This window comes from Eptesicus fuscus, chromosome 4 (assembly GCF_027574615.1).
Source record: "Eptesicus fuscus isolate TK198812 chromosome 4, DD_ASM_mEF_20220401, whole genome shotgun sequence".
Lineage (NCBI taxonomy): Eukaryota > Metazoa > Chordata > Mammalia > Chiroptera > Vespertilionidae > Eptesicus > Eptesicus fuscus.
In genome coordinates, this window is record NC_072476.1 from 9,363,236 (window position 1) to 9,385,523 (window position 22,288).

The window sequence follows — 22,288 nt, forward strand, 5'->3', positions numbered from 1 at the left end:
TTCGTAATGAGCTTAGAGCACCTGGCTACCCTGGCAGGTTTCTCTCCTCTTGGTTATTTATGACAATGTCAAACAAAATATTATTAAAAACAACAAGAAAGCCCACTGCATGGGAGAACATATTTGCCAATGTTACCACCGATAAGTGCTTTATCTCCAACATCTACAGGAAACTCATACAACTTAACAAAAGGAAGATAAACAACCCAATAAAAAAATGGGCAATGGACCTAAATAGATACTTTTCGAAAGAAGACAGGAGGAAGGCCAAGAGACATATGAAAACATGCTCAAAGTCACTAATCATCCGAGAGATGCAAATCAAAACGACAATGAGGTACCATCTCACACCTGTCAGAATGGCTATCATCAACAAATCAACAAACGACAAGTGTTGGCGAGGATGCGACAAAAAAGGAACCCTCCTGCACTGCTGGTGGGAATGCAGACTGGTGCAGCCACTGTGGAGAACAGTATGGAGTTTCCTCAAAAAACTAAAAATGGAACTCACATTTGACCCAGTGATCCCACTTCTAGGAATATATCCCAAGGAACTAGAAACACCAATTAGAAAGGACATATGCACCCCTATGTTCATAGCAGCACAATTTACCATAGCTAAGATTTGGAAACAGCCTAGGTGCCCATCAGCAGATGAGTGGATTAGAAAACTGTGGTACATCTACACAATGGAATACTATGCTGCGGTAAAAAAGAAGGAGTTCTTACCATTTGCAACAGCATGGATGGAAATGGAGAGCATTATGCTAAGTGAAATAAGCCAGGCAGAGAAAGATAAATATCACATGATCTCACTCATTTATGGAATATAATGAACAACATAAACTGATGAACAAAAATAGATTCAGAGACAGAGAAGCATCGATCAGACCATTAAACCTCAGAGGGAAGGTAGGGGAGGGTGGGGGTAAGGGGGAGAGATCAAACAAAGGACTTGTATGCATGCACATAAGCCTAACCAATGGACACAGACAACAGGGGGATGAGGGCATGAGGGGGGGATGGGGGGATAATGGGGGAATAAGGACACATATTTAACACCGTAATCAATAAAGAAATTTAAAAAAATAAAATGTATTTTTAAAAAAAGAGAGAACGTACAGCCCAGCTGCACCACTTCCTGGTTGTATGACCTCGGGCTAATTGCACACTGCTCTGGTCCCACGTCCTCGTCTGTAAAATGGGTGCAACAACTGTATCTGCCTCATCAGGTGGGTAGTGTGCAGACAAAATGATGACGATGGGGGCAAGGCGCCTGGCACGCACTGGCCCTCCAGAAAAGGTGCCTTTAAAGCAACACTGATGACGGCTCAGGTGCATTCCCCGTTTTTCTTTTTAGGTGTTTCTTTTTAGTTTTGCCTTCTAATTTCCTGTCATCAAGACAGCTCCCTCTTGGTGACAACACAGCTCCCAAATTTTATAGCAGCTCTGTTTTAATATTTTTAATTGCCTTTGTGCTGCAACCTGGTCACTGGATATTCTCCTACACGCGTATATCAGCTGGTACCTCTTTGAGCATATACTTATTGATCCCTGATTAACAAGAAGCAATTTGCTCATATGACACTCTCCTCCCAGAGAAGTCACATGTATTTAATTAAACGATCACCCAGGTGTCAGGGGCACCATCCAGCCTGCCAGAAACTGAGTGAAAACCATCTGCTCCATGGCATTCATGAAGATGGAAAACCCACACAAGGCTCCTAGCTGGAGGTCCCCTGGGGGGCGAGGGGGGAACGAGCACAGAGCAGCTGGGCAGAGGACAGTGCCTTCCAGCAGGAGGCATTTCTGGCTGTTCCCATAGTTCTCTATTCAGAGGTTCCCCACTGGAGGAGGTAGGGCCTCACCTGGGAGCACCTGGATAGGTGGGCGGGTGCTGTTGTCATAGATACAGGGGTCTTAGTGGAATTTAGGAAAGGGGCCAGTGGGCAGGAACACTACACTCCTACAACACATGGGACTCTCTTTCACATAGAAACCTGTCCCATGAGACATGCCACCAGGGCCCCAGGAGACAAGCACCAGGAGTCCAGCCAGTCAGAGAAGGGCTGAATCCACGTTCAGGCTGACAAGCCCTACACATCTGGCCTGCAAGACCCAAGCTTATTCCCATAACACAGAGGCCCAGATTAGCCCCCAGTCCTTCCTCTCCTCTAGGTCTGTTTTAGGGGCCTGCACCACTCTTCCAATTGTTCTGCACTTTCACTTGAATCCATTACTAACATTTAAAACGCAGGAGGTTTCACAACACAAGTGCAGATTTCCAGCTTCTCTGGCAACCGTGGAGGCCATGACCCTGCCCCGTGTTCCCAAACAACTGGCCTGAGCTGAGCACTCTCCCACGGAGCTGGCTTCGCTCACTGCCTGGCCCCTGCTAGCATCTGAGTTTGCAAACCCAGCTTCCTGCAAGGTCCCAGGCCTGAAGACAGACCACGGTGAACTGAAAGTGAACTTCCAGAGGCAGCACACTCTCACAGCACTGAGGACACGGTGCCTCTTTTGAACCAGACCACACTGCTTTGACCGCGGTCACAAACACTGCGCCCACCTACTGCCGGCTTTTTCAAGAACCAGCACTCCAGAGCCCAAATTCATACTGACTTAACGTTAAGTGACATGGGGACCAACTTCAAACACAAATGCAAAATGACTCCACCTTTACATAACAAGGCATGATTACAGGCTCAGATTTCCCAGGCCCAGCACAGCCTGAAAGATCACAGCCTGGGCTCTCGCAGTGACTAATGCACAGGCCCTGCCAAATCCTAGCTTTTTATTACAAACCCACCTTCTCCCAGAACAGAAACAGGGAGGCAAGAGGCGGCACCTACACACCGAACTGTTTGCTACAGCTCAATCAAAAGTGCAATTAAGTCGGTGAATGGAGAAACAGGAGCTGGCACTGCAGAAAATACTCCTAGCCTCTGAGTGGGGTGAATGCACCCCACTCGGGTGAACCAGCGCTTGCGTGCTGCCGATAAATCTAAACAGGGTTCTGATTTGGCTCATATTAAGGGCTGCCGGCGAGCGGCTTTGTCTTACCGGTTCCTCTGCTGAAGCAATATTAAATACTCATCATGTTTCTCATCAAAGTCTGTCACCATGTCCTCAGTGTAACCCTGAAATGAAGAAACAGAGCGGTGTGATATGGGAAAGCAGGGAAGTATTCACTGAGGCCCAGCGAAGTGCACACACACAGGAGGTAGAGAGGCAGAAGGTGACCTTGACGCAGGCGTGGCTCCCCAGGCGCGTCACTCTGGAGCCCTAGAGCCCCAGAGATTGTCCGATGTCCCAATGGGTTGTGAACACACACAACTAATGATCTACGAAAAGGAGAAGCCGATTCCCCAGCGCCACCGTTCATTCCTCCCATGCCCTATAAAATCAGGGGCGTGGACAAGATTTGAGCTTCACTCTTTTCTCCCACTCGTGAACTTTTCTCAAAGTTATAACCAGATGCAACCCAAATCAGTTGATTAAGAGGGGATCTCATTTTTCTCTTGCCACCACAAGAGAAATGCATGCAACAATTCAGTTATTACAAATATCCATGACCCAGAGTGATGGTCCCTTGGGAGCAGACATTTGGGGATTTGTACCTGTCCTTTTGACAACAGAGCTCTGGATTCCCTTTGGGGAACCATTCAGCCCCTTCTCTCATCCACTGGCTGCCTTGGATGGCCTTGAAAGTTCTTTTGTTCTCCTCTAGGATCACATGACCTTGGCCTTGGCCTAGCCAGTCAACATAGAGCTTCCCATAGCCACAATGATTCACTGGTTTAAGGTTGAGACATGACCAAGCTGGGCTTTGCTGACACTCTTAGGGAAAAGCTGCTCTCTTCCCCCTGCAGTGCTAAGCTGATGAGATGCAGGTCTGAATTGCCTGAGAATGAAGTCAATAAGGACAGCAGATCTGAGAGATGGAGATTCCTAATGACATCATTTGAGCCCCTGGATCCACCCATGCCTGAAGAATTTAGTTATTGCCTTGCAAGTTTCAGCTGAGTTTCTACTATTTGCAGCCCAAAGAATTATGTCAAAAATCATAACCTGACCATATAATTTTATAGATATAATTAACGATACTACACGTTTAAAGTGACATATGAATATACTAGTAAAATTCCCATTATAATCCTATATAATAAAAGCCTAATATGCAAATTGTCCCCTGGGGCGGTTGTTCGACCAGGAGTTTGACCGGGAGACCGGGAGTTCAACCGCTTGCTATGACATGCACTGACCACCAGGGGGCGGCGCGGAACATGGTGGGCATCAGTGACGTGGCGCTGGCATCGGGCAGCAATGGAGGCACTGCCAGCCCCGATGGGCCCCTACAAGAGCGGGACTGCGGCGGGATGGTGGAGCAGGTGAGCGGGCAGGGCCAGGCCAAGGCAGGTACAAATCCCCAGGCTAGGATGGGGATCTGGAGGGCTGTGATTACTCGCCAGCTACCTGGGATTCAGGGGTGACGGGGACAGAGGTGTGCTGAGAATGCGGGGTGTCTGCAGAGCTCACTCTCACTCCCCTTGCTACCCTCCCCTGGGATGCCAGGGCTCGCACCAAGGAAGCCCTGCATCCATACAGCCTCTTCTGGGTGGGACCGCAGGGGCTGGTTGGGCTCCCCATGGGTTCGCGCAGGAGCGGGTCTGCAAGGCCGACAGGGAGAGAGCACGCTGCCCGCCCGGCTTCTGTGCAGCACTGCTGGACAGCCCAGAGGCCCACGCTGCACCCTGGCCTGCTGCAACTGGGCGCACTCACTGCATCTCCGCGTGGGGACTCGGGTGCCATGACTCAGGCGGAGGGAGGCCCATGCGGGCCGGGGGCCCAGGTGCTGCTCAAGGCCCAGAGGTCAGTTGGGACCTGCCCTTCCACACCAGACGCTCACGCTTCGATCACTGGCCAAGCCTAGGGACCGCACCCGTGCATGAATTTCGTGCACCAGGCCTCTAGTTTGATATATATTCCTCAAGATGTTTTTCTTTGTTTATAATACACATATATATATTTATAAATACACACACAAACACACATCCTTTTAAACAAAAATAGGATCACGCCATAAACAATTCTTTACAATTTTCTGTGTTCCTTAAATAACTTTTTGCCAAGAAATGTATTAAAGAGACAATATCAACTTGGTTCTAGTCACAAATTATAGGGATTAAGTTTGAAATGGCCAGTAAGACATCTGTAATAAAAATTCAATTGTGTGAAAATCCAAATGATTAACATGGAAAGAAAAAAAAAAAACTCCATTGTTCTCTTCTTAACTTGTTAAAATGTGACTTTAACCCATTATTCTACCAGAACCCTACCCAAGGATGACTGAAACCTCCTTAACCAAATGTAACAGCTCTTCCCTTCCTCATCCCATTCAGCTACTATGGGCCCTGGGGAACTGCTGACCACTCCTGGCCAAGCTCTCCTCTAGCTTCTGCAGTTCCAAATGCGCCTCATTTCCCCCAGCCTTCTGCCTGGGCCTCTCGGGCTACCCTTTCTCCTTTGGCCTCAGATGTGGATGGTCACTGTCCATCTCACCTTTCTGGGCCTCTCTTTCTCTGTCTTTACTTCTCTTTCTGATCCCAAAGAAATGGGCTGTGGAACCCACAGAGTCACTCCTAGTGCAGGGCTGAGGCTTAAGGGCACTGGGTGTGGGAGGGGCCCAGTTCCTTCCAGAGTAACAACAAGTGTATGGCGGGACAGTTTATGCAGCATTTCCATATACATGGCTCTCCTTTGATCTTCACAGCAGCCCTTGGAGTAGTTATTATTACTCCACTTAAGATACAAGGAAACCCCTTCCAGGCATCTTCCAGGAACTGGGATCCTCCTCCAAGGCAATTTACATAACCATTTTGAAATATTTAAATGACCGCTGATATATTACAGTATGGAATGAAACAGTCTATGACATTTTTAGATGAAATATGAGACTTCAAAGAGATCTCAGCTTGTGGTGGGCTGCCCTGGGCCTTCATCTCTTGCCCTCCAGAAGGAGGACGTCATCAGAGACTTGAAGAGCACAGGCATAAATCCAGCCAAACCTTTACCAGCCTGCGCCTCTCAAATGCTAATGTGCGCACCAATCACCTGGGGATGATGCTGAAATGGCGGGGTGGGGGGGTGGGGGGCTTTTCTAACAAGCTCCCAGGCAATTCCTGTGGGCCACACTTTGAGTAACAAGGCCTAGATTAGTCCTTCTTATTCCCTGCTATTTACAATACACTCACCTCTAATAGGAAGTCTTTGGACTTGAGCTGGGAAGAACTGCCAGCTTTGGAGTCCAGCCTGGCTCCAAGCTGCAGCAGTGCCATTAGTTTCCCCATCGGTGACACGGAGCGGACCACACGCAGTCACAGTGGACAGGACTAACTTAGCACAGTACCTGGCACCTAGAGAGCTCTCAGTGAACATTAGTTACATTCACATTTACAGAGCCCATTATTTAAAAAGCACCACCCCGGCCCCTCCTTACCCCCACCCATGCTCAGTCCTTCCCTAATGCCTTAATCATTCTACTCCTTTTTCCAGAAGTCCACTCCAACCCCCTCCAGTCTCCACCCAAAACCTCTTCAAGGCCCAGCTAAGTTCCGGAAGTCTCCCTGAAGCCTGCCCCTGACATTCTCAACTCCCTTCTCTTCAGCTCATTCTGAAACCCTGTAATCCTATATAATAATCCTATATAATAAAGCCTAATATGCAAATTATTCCCTTGATGGTCTTTCAACCAAGAGTTCAACCACTCACTATGATGTGCGCTGATCACCAGGGGGCGGCACAGAACATGGCAGGTGTTGATGACGCAGCACTGGCAGTAGGCGGCAGTGGAGGCACTGCTGGCCCCAATGGGCCCAGATGACAGCGGGACCACAGCGGGATGGTGGAGCAGATGAGCGGGTGGCACCAGGCCAAGGTGGGTGCAAGTGGGGGCCAAATCCCCCCACAGATGGTGACCAGCAGCAGCGGCGGGGGACAGGGCCACCGCCTGGCTCCCAGGTGCTGACAGAGCTGGGCGGGGGCCCAGCCCTGATTGATCACCCCACAGGCAGGATGGTGGAGCAGGTAAGGTAAGGGGGTGGCGCCAGGCCAAGGGGGGGTGCCAGGCGGGGCTGCGAGGCTAGGGGTGCAAGCTGGGAGGCACGAGCTGGGGCCCAATCTCTGCAGACCACCCCAAGGGACCACACCCATGCACAAATTCGTGCATTGGGCCTCTAGTTAGTAATAATTATATACAATGTGGAATTGATACCATTGTAATAATGTGGTTATCAATTAATAACTAGAAAGGAACAAAGGGAAGCTGCAATTTAGACACATGTCCAGTAACTTCTGGGTTATGTGAGAAGGTGCTTGTCTGTCAGTCATACCTGGGAACAGGTCATTGGCCAGAGTAGGCGTGTAGGTGTGGCCACTGCAAGCCCAGGAAGATTTGACATTTAAATTCCTGAACAATGGGAGTTCTCTCTTGGTGCTTTTGGTGCACCTAGCCCTCTCACACTCCTGGCCCTCTTGTTGCAGGGGGCACGCTCCCCTGCATTCGCCCACATGGCGCACAGCCATGTGGGCGCCACATAATGGGCTAATGGACATTAACCTAATGCTACATGGGACCCAGCTCCACCATGGACCAGAAACTCTGGACACTGGCTTTGCTTCTAGCTCTGCTGAAGCCCCAGCTGCATATTTTCCAGGACTGGTTTAAGGGCCATGGGGCTTTGGAAACCGAGGGGTATATTTCACACAAATAAACCTTCCTACCACATTGCATTCTCCCATGTGAGTCTTAGAAAATTCTCTTTCTCAAAGACATTGCAAGAGCCCAACCCCCCAGCTCCCAGCTCCCAGCTCCCAGCGCCTAGTGGGGACATACCCCACTTCCCACTAGCAACAGAGGAATCCCACCCGTGCAATCCTCCGATAACAGACTAGTGTATGACTAAGTGCTAAGTTGTTATCACTGAACTGTACATATTGCTCACTAATTATCTGGGGATTTGGAGACTTGGGTGTCATCCCTGATCTCCGCTTCTTACCTTCCCTGAGCCTCCGTTTCCTCCTGTGTAAAAAGAGGGTACTAATAAAGGCAACCACACAGGGCAGTCTAAGGGTTAGCCAGGAGCAGAGTGGAAGTAATTTAGGATCCTTTCTTTCTGGTTCTCCCTTAAAATCCCAGCCGGATTACAAATCCCTGGTGGATGAAAAGGGGCAGAGACCTGAAGTAACCACAGAGGATGGTCTGAAATGAAAACTTTTTAACTAAAAGCAGTTCTTGGTGGGTAGTCATGGTCTAGGGCAGTATTTTTCCCTAACAAAGCCTGTCTGTTTGCATCTAGGATAATATACTTGATAAGCATGCCTTTGCAATAAAATAATTTCCTCTTTCCAGACCCCTCAAAACACAACCATGACATCAAGAAGGAGACCTCAAATCCCCCTCCCTGTTACTGTTATCCTGTCAGTTGTTGACTGTTAACTATCCTGTACCCACCTATGTAAAAGATCATTTTACTTTTTATCCAATCCCAGAGGTCCCCCCACTGCTTTCTCCGGCCTCCCTAATCTATCACCAATGAATTTCATGTAACCCACTTACACCTCTTTTGATTGTAATGTATAAGATAAGGTGCAAAACTGCCATTTTCCGGAGCATTTTCTCAATCCGTTGAGGTTTTGCTTCCCAGCAATTGTCATCAGTTTGGCTCAAATAAACTCATATTCTTACAGGTTTGGGTGTTTCTCACGTTGACACCCTGGAGGGTAGGACTGTGGGAAAGCGAGGAGGACATGCCTGGGGAGCCTGGTCCTGGCTCACCACATCCAGCTCAGTGATGACAATCGCTGAGGCTGACTCAGCACCAACTGGGCCAACCCTCCCCGGACTCTGGTCAGACACCAAACACTGCCTCTCCAGCAGGCACGCTTCCCTTCACGGAGACTTCAGTTCTCTGGCTACAAAGTGGAGGCATTAACACTTCAAGCACCCCACAAAGTTGTGAGAACCTTGTAAAGTGCCAGCTTTATCATCATTGTCCTGCAGCAAGCATTTATCAAGTGCTTACTGTGGGGCTGTTACATCTGCAATGAGGGCTTACCAAAAGCTCTGACCCAGTGTGTATTCAGATGCCAACTTGCCAGGAGGCGGTACTCAACCACCAGTCAGGAGCTGTTCTGCAGGGCTCTGGCCCCATCCTGTCCTGAGAGGTAAGAGTGGCACCCCCTGCTGCTGTGGACCCAGTCAAGCAAACACACACTGGCCAGCGTCCCTAACGTTGGGGGTGGCCTGCTGGGAGTGCTGGAAACACCCATTGGAGTGACTGCACAGGGTATTTGTCTGAAAGTCCATAACTTTGATCAGATTACCAAAGGCATCTGAGACCAAAAACAGGAGACAAATGATTATAATAAAATGTATAAAACATGATGCCAAAGATCTGAATGAGGGAACTGGGAAGGCCCCCTTGAGGGCAGGGCCAGGCCCCCCAACCCCCACCACCATCCCTGGGAGTCATCTTCGAAGCCTGGCTCACTCTCCCACTCCACATTCAATCCATCACCTCCCAGTGAAAATTACCAGATATCCCACATCTGACCACCTCTCACCACCTGCCCCTACCACCCTGGTCAAGCCCCCTCTCCCACCTGCCGCTCCTGCCCTCACCTCTGCAGTCTGCTCTCCCTGCTACAGCCAAGGGGGTCCCTATCATGCTCTTCTACAAGGATCCTCGCAGCCACCATGCCCTGCACACTGGGCCTCCACTTGCAGCTCTGAGCCAACTCCCTCCACCCCACTCCAGCACCCTCAATACCCAGCACACCCCACCTCAGGGCCCTGAGTCACCAATCCGTCTAACTGGAGTGCTCTCCTTCCAGGGAAACAGCCAGATTCCTCACCTCCTTCAAGGCTTGCCTCATCTCACCTTCTCAGGAATGTTCCAGACGAGGTGCACACACACACCCACTCCCAATCCCCACTGGCTTAACACCTGCTTTCCCTTATTCATATGCCTTGGGCTGTCCCCTGCGCTAGAATGAAATCCTGTGAAGGCAGGAACTGTGTCGGTATTTGGCCATTTGTGTATCCCAAGCCCCTGGGCAGTGGGCACTCACTAAAAACTGATTGAGTGAAATAAATAAATAAGACATTTGAACTGAGATTTTAAAGTTGAAATGTTTTCTGGGCAATAAGAAAGGGGACAGGCATTCCAAGCAAAAGGAACAATATGGCAAAGGTTTGTGGGCCTGCAAAAACGTGTACCATTCATGGCCAAAAGTTGGATTTGATTAGAGCAGTGGTCGGCAAACTGCGGCTCTCGAGCCACATGAGGCTCTTTGGCCCCTTGAGTGTGGCTCTTCCACAAAATACATGTGGGCGCGCACGTACAGTGCGATTGAAACTTCGTGGCCCATGCACAGAAGTCGATTTTCTGCTCTCAAAAGAAATTTCAATCGTTGTACTGTTGATATTTGGCTCTGTTGACTAATGAGTTTGCCGACCACTGGCCTAGAGTGATGGGTGCTAGGAGGTGCCAGTTAAGCAGGCAAAGGGACTAAGGAGTTCGCATGTGATACAGAGGCCAAGCCTTGCTGCCACAGTTGTTATTTTTAGCATCTGTATCCATCCCGATGCTGGCTCCAGAGATGGAGCGGAATTCTATCAATGGCCGTATCATTCATTCTCTCTGGGGGAAAAAGAAATGGAATCGGGAAGAAAGAGCAAGAATCAGTTATGTCTAAAGGAGCCTGGCAGAGTCTGTATTTCAGAAATCACGTATTCCTCTGGGGCCAGAACATTGGAATTCTCCTAAACAGGCTGATTTAGTGAGTGCAGAGCCCGCGCTGCATAAACAAGCAGCTGAGGGTGGCGTCGGTTTCCAGGGCTGGCGAATATCTCAGTGTCTCGGGACCTCACCTTGCCGGTGTCAGCCCAGCAGAGAGCAATGCCTTCAAGTGCTTTAATAAGGAGACTGCGGACAACTGTGTCGGGGTCCCTCCACACACCCGAGGTACTCAGCCTCCCCCTCCCGAAGAGTCACATCGTAACCGAGGGACAACTTATGAGCAATAAATGAATGCTCCGTTGCCAGGGCCCTGCTGCAAGCCGCCCTCAGCGCCATTTATTATACTCTCTGTGGGTCATATTGTGAGTGCTGCAAAAAAGGCTATGCACCAGGACCGCTGGCTCCCTTGTGGAGAGGAGGAAACTGAAGCTTTGAAAGCTGGAGCAAATTGCACACCGGCCACAGAGCATCTACGTGGACAGTGGACATCAGTTGTGTTTGTCAGCTCAGCATCTATTCACTTTCTTCTGGATACACCACCTCAATTTTCCTTCGGGAAACCACCTCCCCTCCACTCTCAATCCTTGTGGTGGGGTGGAAGTAATACTGCCTGCACATGACCTAATCCTGGCCAACCAGGGTATTCTGTCTCCCTGGACATGTGACAAGATCAGGGCTAGGCATGCGCCCCAAGCCAGGCCAACAGACTCAACTCAGGGGCTGGCTGAATCTGCTGGACAAGTCCCTCTTCCTCTCCCCCTGGAATGTGAGCTGGCATGAGCTGAGAGCTACTAGCCCAGCCACTAGAGCCAAGGACCACCACAAAGGAAGTCATTTTATCAACGGATGAGGTTCGTCGTTACGAACATCCTCATATGTCCCAGGGAGAGATCTGTCCAAGAGCGACACCAACACAGGCAGCGGAACTGAGGACAGAGGGAGACAGACCAGAGAGCAACCACATCCTCTTAACGACACCGCGTTTAGCTGCCTGAAGCCAGCACTGTCTTGGCCTTTTTGTCATTGTTAATCCTCACCTAAGGATATTTTTCCATTGATTTTTAGAGAGAGTAGAAGGGAAGGGGTGGGGAGAGACATTGATGTGAGAGAGACACATCGATTGGTTGCCTTCCACATGCCCCCGACCTGGGCCGGGAAATGAGCCTACAACCCAGGTTCATGCCCTTGACCAGGAATCGAACCTGAGACCCTTCAGTGCATGGGCTGACACTCTGAGCCACACCAGCCAGGGCTATCTTGGCCTTTTCAGTCACAAGAGCTAATGCATTCTTTTTTTTTTTTTTAAAGTTGTGTGTGTGTGTGTGTGTGTGTGTGTGTGTGTGTGTGTTACACCTGAGTGAGTTCTCTGTGGTACAGTGGTAGAGCTAATACTCAAGACTGTCTGAATCCAAAGTCTGTGCCATGTCCGAGGGCTCAGAGAAGCACTTAGTAGAGAATTAAAATGATACCTTAACGAATAAGAGACGATCTAAATGTATCTTACAGTAAAAAAACTCCTATTCTTCTTCAAACTCTCCCTCAGGGTCAACTCCTCTGTCTTCCCAGAGCTTTTGTTCCCTGTGTCCAGTGCTGTGTAATAGTCTTCAATGCATAATGCAAGTTGAATGAAAAAGGATAGTTCTGAGTTGGCCTTTTACTGCTTTCACTGACAAATCAGATGTACTCTCAACCCCAAAACAGGGAGGATAAATACTCTGCGGTCAGTGTGCCTCCATAGCAAACAGAAGCCCAGCAATCAAGACCTAAAGAACAGCCGATACTACCCCCTAGAGGTGGAACGAAACACAAAACACTGCAGCAAAGATCCCAGTTTCTCCAGCCCAGGGTAGCCGTGGTAACAGTCACATGCCCTGCACACACCAGACAGAACACCAAGGAAGTTTGGTTTCTTCTCAAATACCTTAGACTCGCATTTATTACTACGCAACCCTGACAGGTACCCATACATGCCTGGAGATTTTATACTTAGTGTCAGCGTTTATAGAATCTCGATGCAGATCCAGATTCTAGGACTTCCTCCTGGACTCCATGGCGCAGGCTATACACTTAGAAAATGTTTTTTCTCACATAGCTATCTACAATATCATTTTCAATATATAACTGTCAGAAAAGAATTAACATGTCTTTTGATTCTCAGAAAAGATTTCTTGTGCTATTTGTATTATAAACTAACTTTTAGGCGGGCAAATATAGATTTTCTCTTTTTAAAATCTTAAATGAGTTTAAGTCAAAAAGAGACTATATATTAATGCCATAAATGGAACATCACGACCACGTGCCACAAACAGAAGGCAGACGTAAATTCCAACCCAGCACAATGGCACCTGCTTTCGTGCCACCCACACTGGGAAACTCGGGGCCAGAGCGTCATGTCCCCGCAGCCCTGCCAGGTGGGCAGCGCTGACTATTTTGCAAATGCACCCGTGTTCACTCAGTATTCACTGGACACCTATTCTGGAGGACGCAGTGAGCACATCACAGTCTGCTGCCAGGGCCTCACATTCTAGGGAACGGAGACAGGCGATAAAAAGAAGTACATTTGTTGTATGTCAGACAGCGCTAAGTGCCACCAAGATGAGAAGAGGGAGTGTGGGAAGGAGGGAGGTGCTGTTAGCCAGGGGGTCAGAGAAGGCCAGAAAACGACACTGAAGGAAGTGAAGGAAGAGAACCCGGTGGGAATCTGGCAAAGGTGGCAGGAACGGCCAGTGCAAAGGCCGTGAGGCTGGGGCAGAGAGAGCGAGGCGGGGAATGGAGGCCATGGGATGGGACACGAGGTGGAGACTCTAAGGAAGCCAGGAAGCCCTTGCAGGGGCTTGAGGGGACCTGACATCATCCCAGCTGGGTTCTAAGTAAGTCAAGGTGGCTGAGGCTGACCCCATCCTCCCTGAGAGCGGGGGATGGGCCTCAGGCCTGCTAGGAACCTGGAAGCACTTGTGAAGCCTGAATAGCCTCTCACTCGTAAGGAGAAGGCATGCAGGCTTCCGCACTCCCAGGCTGGCGCTAAACTGATTTAGGGCTGCAGTTACCTGTCAGAGACTCTCAGTCCCGCAGGACCGGCCGCTTGGCCTGATGGGAGGAGAGGCAGCCGAGGTGGCATTCACCTCCTCCACCTCTGCCTCCACCCCCTGGATTGCAGTGAACTTTTCCCTCTAAGGACAAGCTGGGTGGCCTGAATGGACACTACCCCTCTCCACGGGGGCAAGCGGGCCCTTCCTATTTATTCCACAAACTAGTGGCCCGGTGCACGAAATTCATGCAAATTAAAAGGGGATTAATTAGAGGAAATAATTTAATATTGTTATTTGCCCTTTCTCTATAATAGAAGTGTCAGAGATGAAAGAAAATTAGTAAAATGTATATGAAAACCTTCCTCCTGTCAGAGTTTGGGGCTCACCACGGGACCCAGAGTCAAGTCCCCGCCCACCCACATGTACCTCAAAATCACATGAGACCCAGACCTGGCCACCTTCCCCCCCCCCCCCCGGTGCGCCCGCCCCCCCCCCGCCCCCCCGCATTGGGCTAGATCCAGACCTGGCCAGTCCCACCCTTGTCAAGGCCTGCCAGGCAGGGGGCATAGCCTCAGGTCCCCTGGCCCAGTGCCAGGATTGGGGGGCGTGGCTTGAGGTCCCCCAGCCCAGACCGGGGTCAGGGTTGTACCTTTAGGTCCTCTGTCAAGCCCCGCCAGGTGGGGGACATGACCTGAGATCCCCTGTCAAGCCCCACCAGGCGGGGGGGTGCAGCCTCAGGTCCGCCGGCCCAGCACCGGGAGGGGGGCGCAGCCTCAGGTCACCCGTCAAGGCCCACCGGCAGGCGGGTGCAACCTCAGGTCCCCCGTCAAGCCCTGCTGGGCGGGGGTGCGGCCTGAGTTCCCCCGACCCAGCACTGGGGGTGCACCTTGAGGTCCCCTGTCAAGCCCCGCTGGGTGGGGGGGCGCAGCCTGAGGTCCCCTGTCAAGCCCAGCCAGGCAGCGGGATGCAGCCTCAGGTCCCCTGGCCCCGTGCTGGGGTGGGGGGCACGGCCTGAGGTCCCCTGTCAAGCCCCACCTGATGGGGGGTGCGGCCTGAGTTCCCCCAACCCAGCACTGGGAGTGCACCTTGAGGTCCCCCTGTCAAGCCCCGCTGGGGGGGGGGGGGCATGGCCTGAGGTCCCCTGTCAAGCCCAGCCAGGCAGGGGGGGGGCGCAGCCTCAGGTCCCTGCTGATTGCTCGTTAAGGCTCCTTATGGGAACTTGGCCTCAGCTGTGGGTGCAGCCATCTTTGTGATGGAGTGATGGTCAATTAGCATGTTCCTCTTTATTAGATAGGATATTTCCTGAGCTTCTCCTATGGATAGGGCACTGAGCTAAGTAAGGGCCAGACTAAGATGAATGCAACCTGGCTCCACCACACTCTCTGACCTCATTTACACACACACACACACACACACACACACAAGCCCCTGGCCCCAGGAGCCCTGCTGGCTGCTTCTCAGAGAAGCCATGTGCCTTCCTCCTCTTGCTGTCTCCCCACCTCTGGGCATGTGTGGCCCTTCCTGGGGCCTCTCCTGACTGCCCCAGGCCTCTTGGCCTCCTCACTCTCTGAAAGTATCTGTTTGTTGGTGGTTCCCCACTGGGATGCCAGACCCATGGAGCAGGGCTGTGCTAACTCCCACTGCTGTATCCCAGCCCCCACCAGTGCCTGACACGCATCCGGAGCTTACAAAGTACTTGTGGAAAGGAAGGAACGAGGAGAGGAAAGGAAGGCAGGAAAACAAGATCGCTGTTCTCAAGGAACTTAGTGAGGAGGCCACTGAAAGACAATGACCCCGACGCCATGGGGTAGGTGTCACCAAGAGGAAGTGCCTGTGCTGGGGTGGTGACACAGTGCACAGGTGCCTGCCATCAATTGAGGACTGGTCCCCTCTCACCCCGCCCCTCACCTACGATGTGGTCCTTTTCTCTCTCCCTCCTTTCCCACTTCCCCTCCTTTCCTTCCTATCTCCTTTCGGGTTTACTGAGTGCCTCCTATCAAACAAGTTAATTTAGGGGCAGAGAAGGGAGTGTGCTTGAAGCAAAATGGATGCACATGAGAGTGAGCAGAGTAGGAGAGACAAGAGCTGGAGCCAGGGGCAAGGGGAGCATGGGATGATACGGGGCTGGGCCAGACCACCAAAGCCGCCTGGGCTGCAGCAGGGCGCTTTCCCTTAACCCCAGACCCATGGGAAGCCACTTTGGGTTACTGGGGTAGAGGGCGGACGTTGGAATAGAGTGGAGGTGGCCCAGAGCGAGTGCTGGGGAGCAGGTAGGAGGCGGCTACAGGTGTTCAGACAAGGGGTGCCGGAACCTGGAGGAGGCAGGGAGAAGATATTTTTAAGGTGAAGGCACAGGACTTGCTAATGGCTGGAAAAAGGAGGCAAGGGAGGGGAGGTATTGAGGAGGAACCCAGAGTTTCTGGCCTGTGTAACTGGCAGCTGGTGATGGCATTCTCAGAGAGGTGAAGGCTGGGGAGAAGCAGGGCTGAGTCTGTTCGGGCACTTGTGTTGAGACTCGGAGGCACACCCAAGAGGAGCAGCTCAGGGGCTGGCAGTTGGATGTGCAGGTTTGTGGTTCAAGGCTTCATGACACTGGTAAGATGCCCCTTCTTTCCTGCTTGCCCCACCCCAGACTGCGTGACGCCCTCCCTCAGCTGTGTCCGGAAGCATCCTCACAGACGGCTCTCTGGTGGGGCACTTATCAAAGCCACCTGGACATAGGCCTAGGCACGCGTCGTGGATCCTGAGCTCGGCCCAGTAACTCGCACCCCAGCTGCCGGGAGTGGTGGAGGCCAGCAGCTCAAAGCCGAGTCCCTTCCAGAAAGCCTGTTCATGCCTACTTTCTGAAACTGGTTGATGCCAGGGTACACAGACCCAGGCTTCTTGTCTCAGCTGGAAACACCTCTGAAGGGCCACTATCCCCAGAGCTCCCTATGGGATCATCACAGCCTGCATGGAAGTTCAACTCCTCCCTCTGCCCAAGCCTGCTTTCCCCACCCCCACAGACGTTGGAAGAGTCCTCCCCATCCACCTCCTGCCCGGCTGTCTCCAGCCCAGAGCCGGCTTCCTGGGGACTAAGACAGTAGGTCTTTCCCCCTTGACCACAGCTCCTAGGCAGGGCTGAGTCTCAGTACACCAAAGGCCATCAATAAATGCACTCTGAACTGAATGGGCAATCCTGACTCAGCCAGGACTTCCCACAGGGGTCCTGAATTCAAACTGGACAGACCCAAGTCCCAAAAGTACAATGAATTCCTTGGACCACAGACCCCAATTTTTTTTTTTTTTTTAATTTGAGAGAGAAACATTGATGCAAGAGAGAAACAACAATCGGCTGCCCCCTGCATGCCCTGCCCTGCGGAACGAGCCCACAACCCAAGCATGTGCCCTGACCAGGAATCGAACTGACGACCTCCAGATGTATAGGATGACACTCAACCAACTGAGCCGCTCCGGCCAGGGCCAGACCCCAAATTTAAATTCTGAAACCTGGTTGCCATGGAGGTATGTGACATCGGCCCTCAATTCCTGGGTTTTCGATCAATAGCTGAGCAGCTAGGGAGACGGTCAGGACTCAGCTGTGGAGCCAGGTGCCAGGGCAAGAATCCTGCCCTGCTGGTGTGAGTGGAAGAAGGTACCTGTGCCAGAGTTTCCTCCACGGCCACACTGGACTGATGTCCCAGTGGTACTGTTCATAACAGCCAAAAGGTGGAAGCAACCCAACTGCCCATCAAAGGATGAATGGATAAACAGGGTGTGGTATATCCGTACCATGGAATATCCTTTGGTCATAAAAAGGAATGAAGCACTCACACGGTATGAATGAGCTTGGAAACATTTTGCTACGTGAAAGAAGCCAGACACAAAAGGCTACATATTATATGACTCCATTTATATGAAATGTCCAGAATTGGCAAATCCCTGAGACAGAAGTAGATGAGTGGCTGCCAGGGAATGAAGAGCAGCTGCTAATGGATCAGGGTTTCTAGCTGGGTGATACGTTTTGGAATTAGACAGTAGTGAGGATTGCACAGCATTGTGAATATACTAAATACTGTTTAATTGTACACTTTTAAGTGGTGAATTTTGTTTTGTGTAAATTATATCTCAATAAAAAATGCAAAAAAGGGGGATGATGACTAAAAGCATCCACCTTATACACATAAAATGATTATTAGAGCACTGCCTGGTGTATAATGCATGTTCAGTAAACATTAGTAACTAAGATGACATCAATTAGAAATATCCAGAGGTTTTAATCATGATGGTACAAAATCTGAACTCACAATTACCCTAGAGCCAGCTACCTGAGCTACCCAGAGGCATTTTATGCCACAAAGTTAACACCACCTGAAATTCACACAAAGAAAAGATGACATGACTTTTTTAAGGATGCAACTTCCCTTCTCCTCCCTTCCCGCCCCCTCCTCTCCCCCCCCCCCCCGCCCCCGCCCCAGTAGGAAGAGGCTGAGCTAGACTGTTTCTGGGGAGAGCAGCTGGGGGTAGGACTCGCTCTGCCTCCGGAGAGGGGCTGCCCTCCCACCCTGGGAACAGGCCGGGGCTGGTGACAATCAGGAGCGTCATCACCGTGGCAGGCAGAGGACGCTATGCGGGCCCTGTGCCAGAGGAGTGGTCTGCACTAATCAACACAGCGGTTTTGCAACGTCTCCACTGGCGTGTTTGTCCACAGGGGATGACTTCCAGCTGGCGAGGAGGGCTAGGAACAGAACATGGCTGACAGGGGAGAGGCCGGGGCAGGCTGCAGGAGGCGGTCCCCTCCAGGCTGAGGAGGAAGGGAAGGGTGGGAGTCTCTTCCAGCCCCCAAAGCAGCCTGTGTCCTCGCTGAATGCGCGTTCTTAAGAGCGGAACAGCAGCCCACAAATTCCACCATCTCTCAGCCTCCTGCTTGCTCCTTCCAACCCAGAGCCCGCCACTGGGCTTTGCTCTAAGACACAGATCTCCTGGCTTCCCTCATTAAAAACCTGCAACGGCTGGCTGGCGAGTGAGGTGACAGAGGCACTTTGGGGAGTCATGTGGCAGTATTCACTAAAACAAGACAAAAGCAGTCCCCACATCGCTCCCATGTCCTCTGACCCAGCCATTCCGCTCCATGGAATCTCCTGGAAAGACACACACAGGTGCGCCAGGAGGAATGTACAAAATGCTAAGCCTCCGGCAGGAAAATGGCTAAATAACCCTAGGTCTGTCCATACCTGGCTGTAATGAGATTTTTTCTTTTCAAAGGCCTAGTTTATTTTTAACGCCCAGGATGGACTTCGTATAGTTCAGGGAGGTGAGGCAAGTTACAGGTTACAAAATCAAGTTCCAGAACAACGCAGTCATCGTGACCTCATTCTGTTAAAATACACACACTCCAAAACACCACATATATTTTATGGGTACACTCGGGCACACAGACGCACAGAGAAAGTCTGGAAGGGTGCATGCCAACCTCGTGACAACAGTCATTCCAGGAGGGGCAGATGGGCTCAGGGAGAGGTAGGAATTGGCAAAAGGGACTTGAGCCTCACCTAGAAGGTCAGAAATAATTTTCTTAAGGAAGCCGTTTTCATGTGTTACTGTATAACTAATGACCTCCACCTACCCTTCCTCCCTTTTCAAAAAAGAAAAAAAAAAAATCGATGGCTCCACATCCCAAACAGACGCGCTGGACAGGCTTCCCCAAGCCCAGGTTCCCACCCGGCTGTCAGCTCCAGGTCTTGGCAGGTTTGAAGCTGAAGCCCTGATCTTCCCCGACACCTGCTCCCACCCTCTTTCCCATCTCAGGGATGACCAAAGGCTTTCTGGTTGCTCAGATCCTCTCTTTTTCTCCCACCCACATCCAGCCCAGCAAGTGCAAGTGGCTCTACCCTCGCAATGCTCAGGACCCGGCACCTCCTCTGCTCCCCCCACTGCCAGTCACCCCCTTCTCTGGGGGTCCTGCAACAGCCCACAGGGCTCCGCTCCGCCCTCACACACAGTCAGAGGGAGAACACGGTACTGCTAAATCGTTTCTGGGCTGGCCCTCTCCCACCCATGCTCCCGTGGCTCCTGCCTCACACAGACAAAAACCCAAGTCCTTACCCGACCTGGCTTTACCCTCTGTCCTCACCTCCCACCACCTTACTCCTCATTCCCTGTAATCCAGCCACACAGGCTATGCCCTCAAGGACTCTGGTCCTTGCTGTTCCCTCTGCCAAAATGCCCTCTTCCTCTCACTTCCTTGCCTTTGCTCACTGGCTCAGAGAGGCCTCCTGAGGACCCCATCCTATCTAACAGAAGAGTAATATGCAGATTGACCATCACTCCAACACACAAGATGGCTGCCCCCATGTGGTCAAAGATCCTGCCCCCATGTGGACACAAGATGGCCAGCCAGCAGGGGAGGGCAGTTGGGAGGGACAAGGCCTGCAAGGGAGGGCAGTTGTGGGCGATGAAGCCTGCAGGGGAGGGCAGTTAGGGGTGACCAGGCCGGCAGAGGAGGGAAGTTGGGGGTGACCGGGCCTGCAGGGAAGGTCAGTTGGGGGGGGGGACCCAGGCCTGCAGGGGAGGGCAGTTAGGGGTGACCAGGCCTGCAGGGGAGGGCAGTTAGGGGCAAATAGGCTGGCAGGGGAGCAGTTAGGCATCAATCAGGCTGGCAGGGGAGTGGTTAGGGGGTGATCAGGATGGCATGCAGAAGCAGTTAGGGGCAATCAGGAAGGCAGGCAGGCGAGCAGTTGGGAGCCAGCAGTCCTGGATTGTGAGAGGGATGTCCGACTGCCCACTGAGATCAGGCCTAAACGGGCAGTCAGACATCCCTTGAGGGGTCGCAGATTGGAGAGGGTACAGGCTGGGCTGAGGGACACACTCCCCCCGTGCATGAATTTTGTGCACCGGGCCTCTAGTGTAACATAACAGCCCCCCAGCACTCCCAGCCCCGCTTCTCTACTGTATTTTTTCCTCTGACACCCTTATAATTTTCTTATCTGCTTAGTGTCTGCCTTTAACCCCCAGGATATAGCTCCGAGAAAGTGCGGGTTTGTGTCTGCTGTGTTCACTGCGGAATCTCCAGGCGCCAGGGCAGGGCCCGGCACACAGCAGGTACTTGAAGGTTTATGCTAAGTAACTGCTGAATGAGTGACGTTTTCTCTATGGAGCCCGTCTGCATCAGCAGCCTCCGCGACCCCCATTCGCTTCCACACATACTCTTTGCTTCTATCACAATGAACTACTTGCTGGTCCCTCAAACTGGCATATGCGCAGGTGTCTGCACCTGTTTATCTGCCTGGCCTTACCTATCCATTAGCTTCAATGTCACCTCCTCCTGACACCCTGGCCAATCCACCTCCCCCGCCCTACCCTGCCAGTGAGTTGAAGTTCCTCCTCTGACTCCTGTACCTCCCCATTGTTTCAGAATTCATAAACTCCCACCACTGGTAGAATCAATTCCTCGGAGCTGGCTACATGGGGTTGGCATGTTTTTCCTCAATGAATCATCACAACTGATAGAGCACGAATTATTATCTCCATTTTACAGTTGTGAAAACTGAGGCACGGAGTCGCCAGTGAACAAGTACAGAGCTGGAATCTAACCCTAACTTCACTAGGCTCCAGTCCGTGCTTACCCCTGAAGTGCCACCAGGGCCCTCCACAAAGCCGGGAGTGCTGTGATGGCAGGGCCGAGGCCCCTGCCGAGTCACCAAGGAAATCAGCAAACTGGCCCAAAGGTCCCCAAGCCCTGGTCTGGGCTGTACCGGGTGAAGGCACACAGTGGGCCCTTGAGCTCCCGGCCTGAGATGCCGTCCAGCCCTCACCCACACCACCACAGAAGGCACTCTGGGACAGTGTAGCCCCGTATAAGGAGCAGAGCGTGACTAACATGAGCTTCAGCATCAGGCAAAACCGAGAAGAAGTCCTGGTTCCTCTACTTACTGCTTGTGTGGCTCCGAGCCTCCCCGTCGTTTATAACACGTGCCGCCGGACTCTGGGCATCGCCCTGCCTATGGCCACAGGTCAAGCACTGAGACTCCTGGAGGCCAGTCCAGACAGTTGTCCCACCGCTGCCCACAGGTGGCTGGACTGGAGCAGACACCTGACCCAAGCAGGGCCAACAACCCTGGGGAGTTTGGACTAAAAGGTTCAGGAAGATCTGACTATTCTCTTGAAAGGAGGAACATGAACTCGGGAGTTGCTAGTGGGATGATTTTCTGCCAGGAGAACTGAGAAACAGAGCAAGCGGGTTTGTGCCAAGTGAGAGTGACACAGATGCTGACAGTCATAGAGGTAAGAGCCAGAGAGCGACTTTCTGGGACCCCCGAGGACCCCGGCACTGGTTCACCATCTTCAAACCATTCTTGACATGTTGACACCCGGACACATCACTGCCCTTGGATTCTCTGAAGCACCCATTCTTTAGAGCCTTCTAATGAAGTAACATAGTCCCCTTCGACTAAAGTGGATTGAGGTTGTGTTTGTTTA

General features: G+C 51.7%; 1 protein-coding gene across 1 annotated transcript in view; it reads right to left on the minus strand.

Moving 5' to 3' along the window:
- Positions 1-22,288, minus strand: part of KATNIP (katanin interacting protein) — a 203,661-nt gene that overhangs the window by 133,197 nt on the left and 48,176 nt on the right. The window contains exon 3 of the mRNA XM_054714549.1: positions 3,064-3,140. Within this exon, the coding sequence (XP_054570524.1) occupies positions 3,064-3,140 (77 nt within the window). The remainder of the gene's footprint in view (positions 1-3,063; positions 3,141-22,288) is intronic.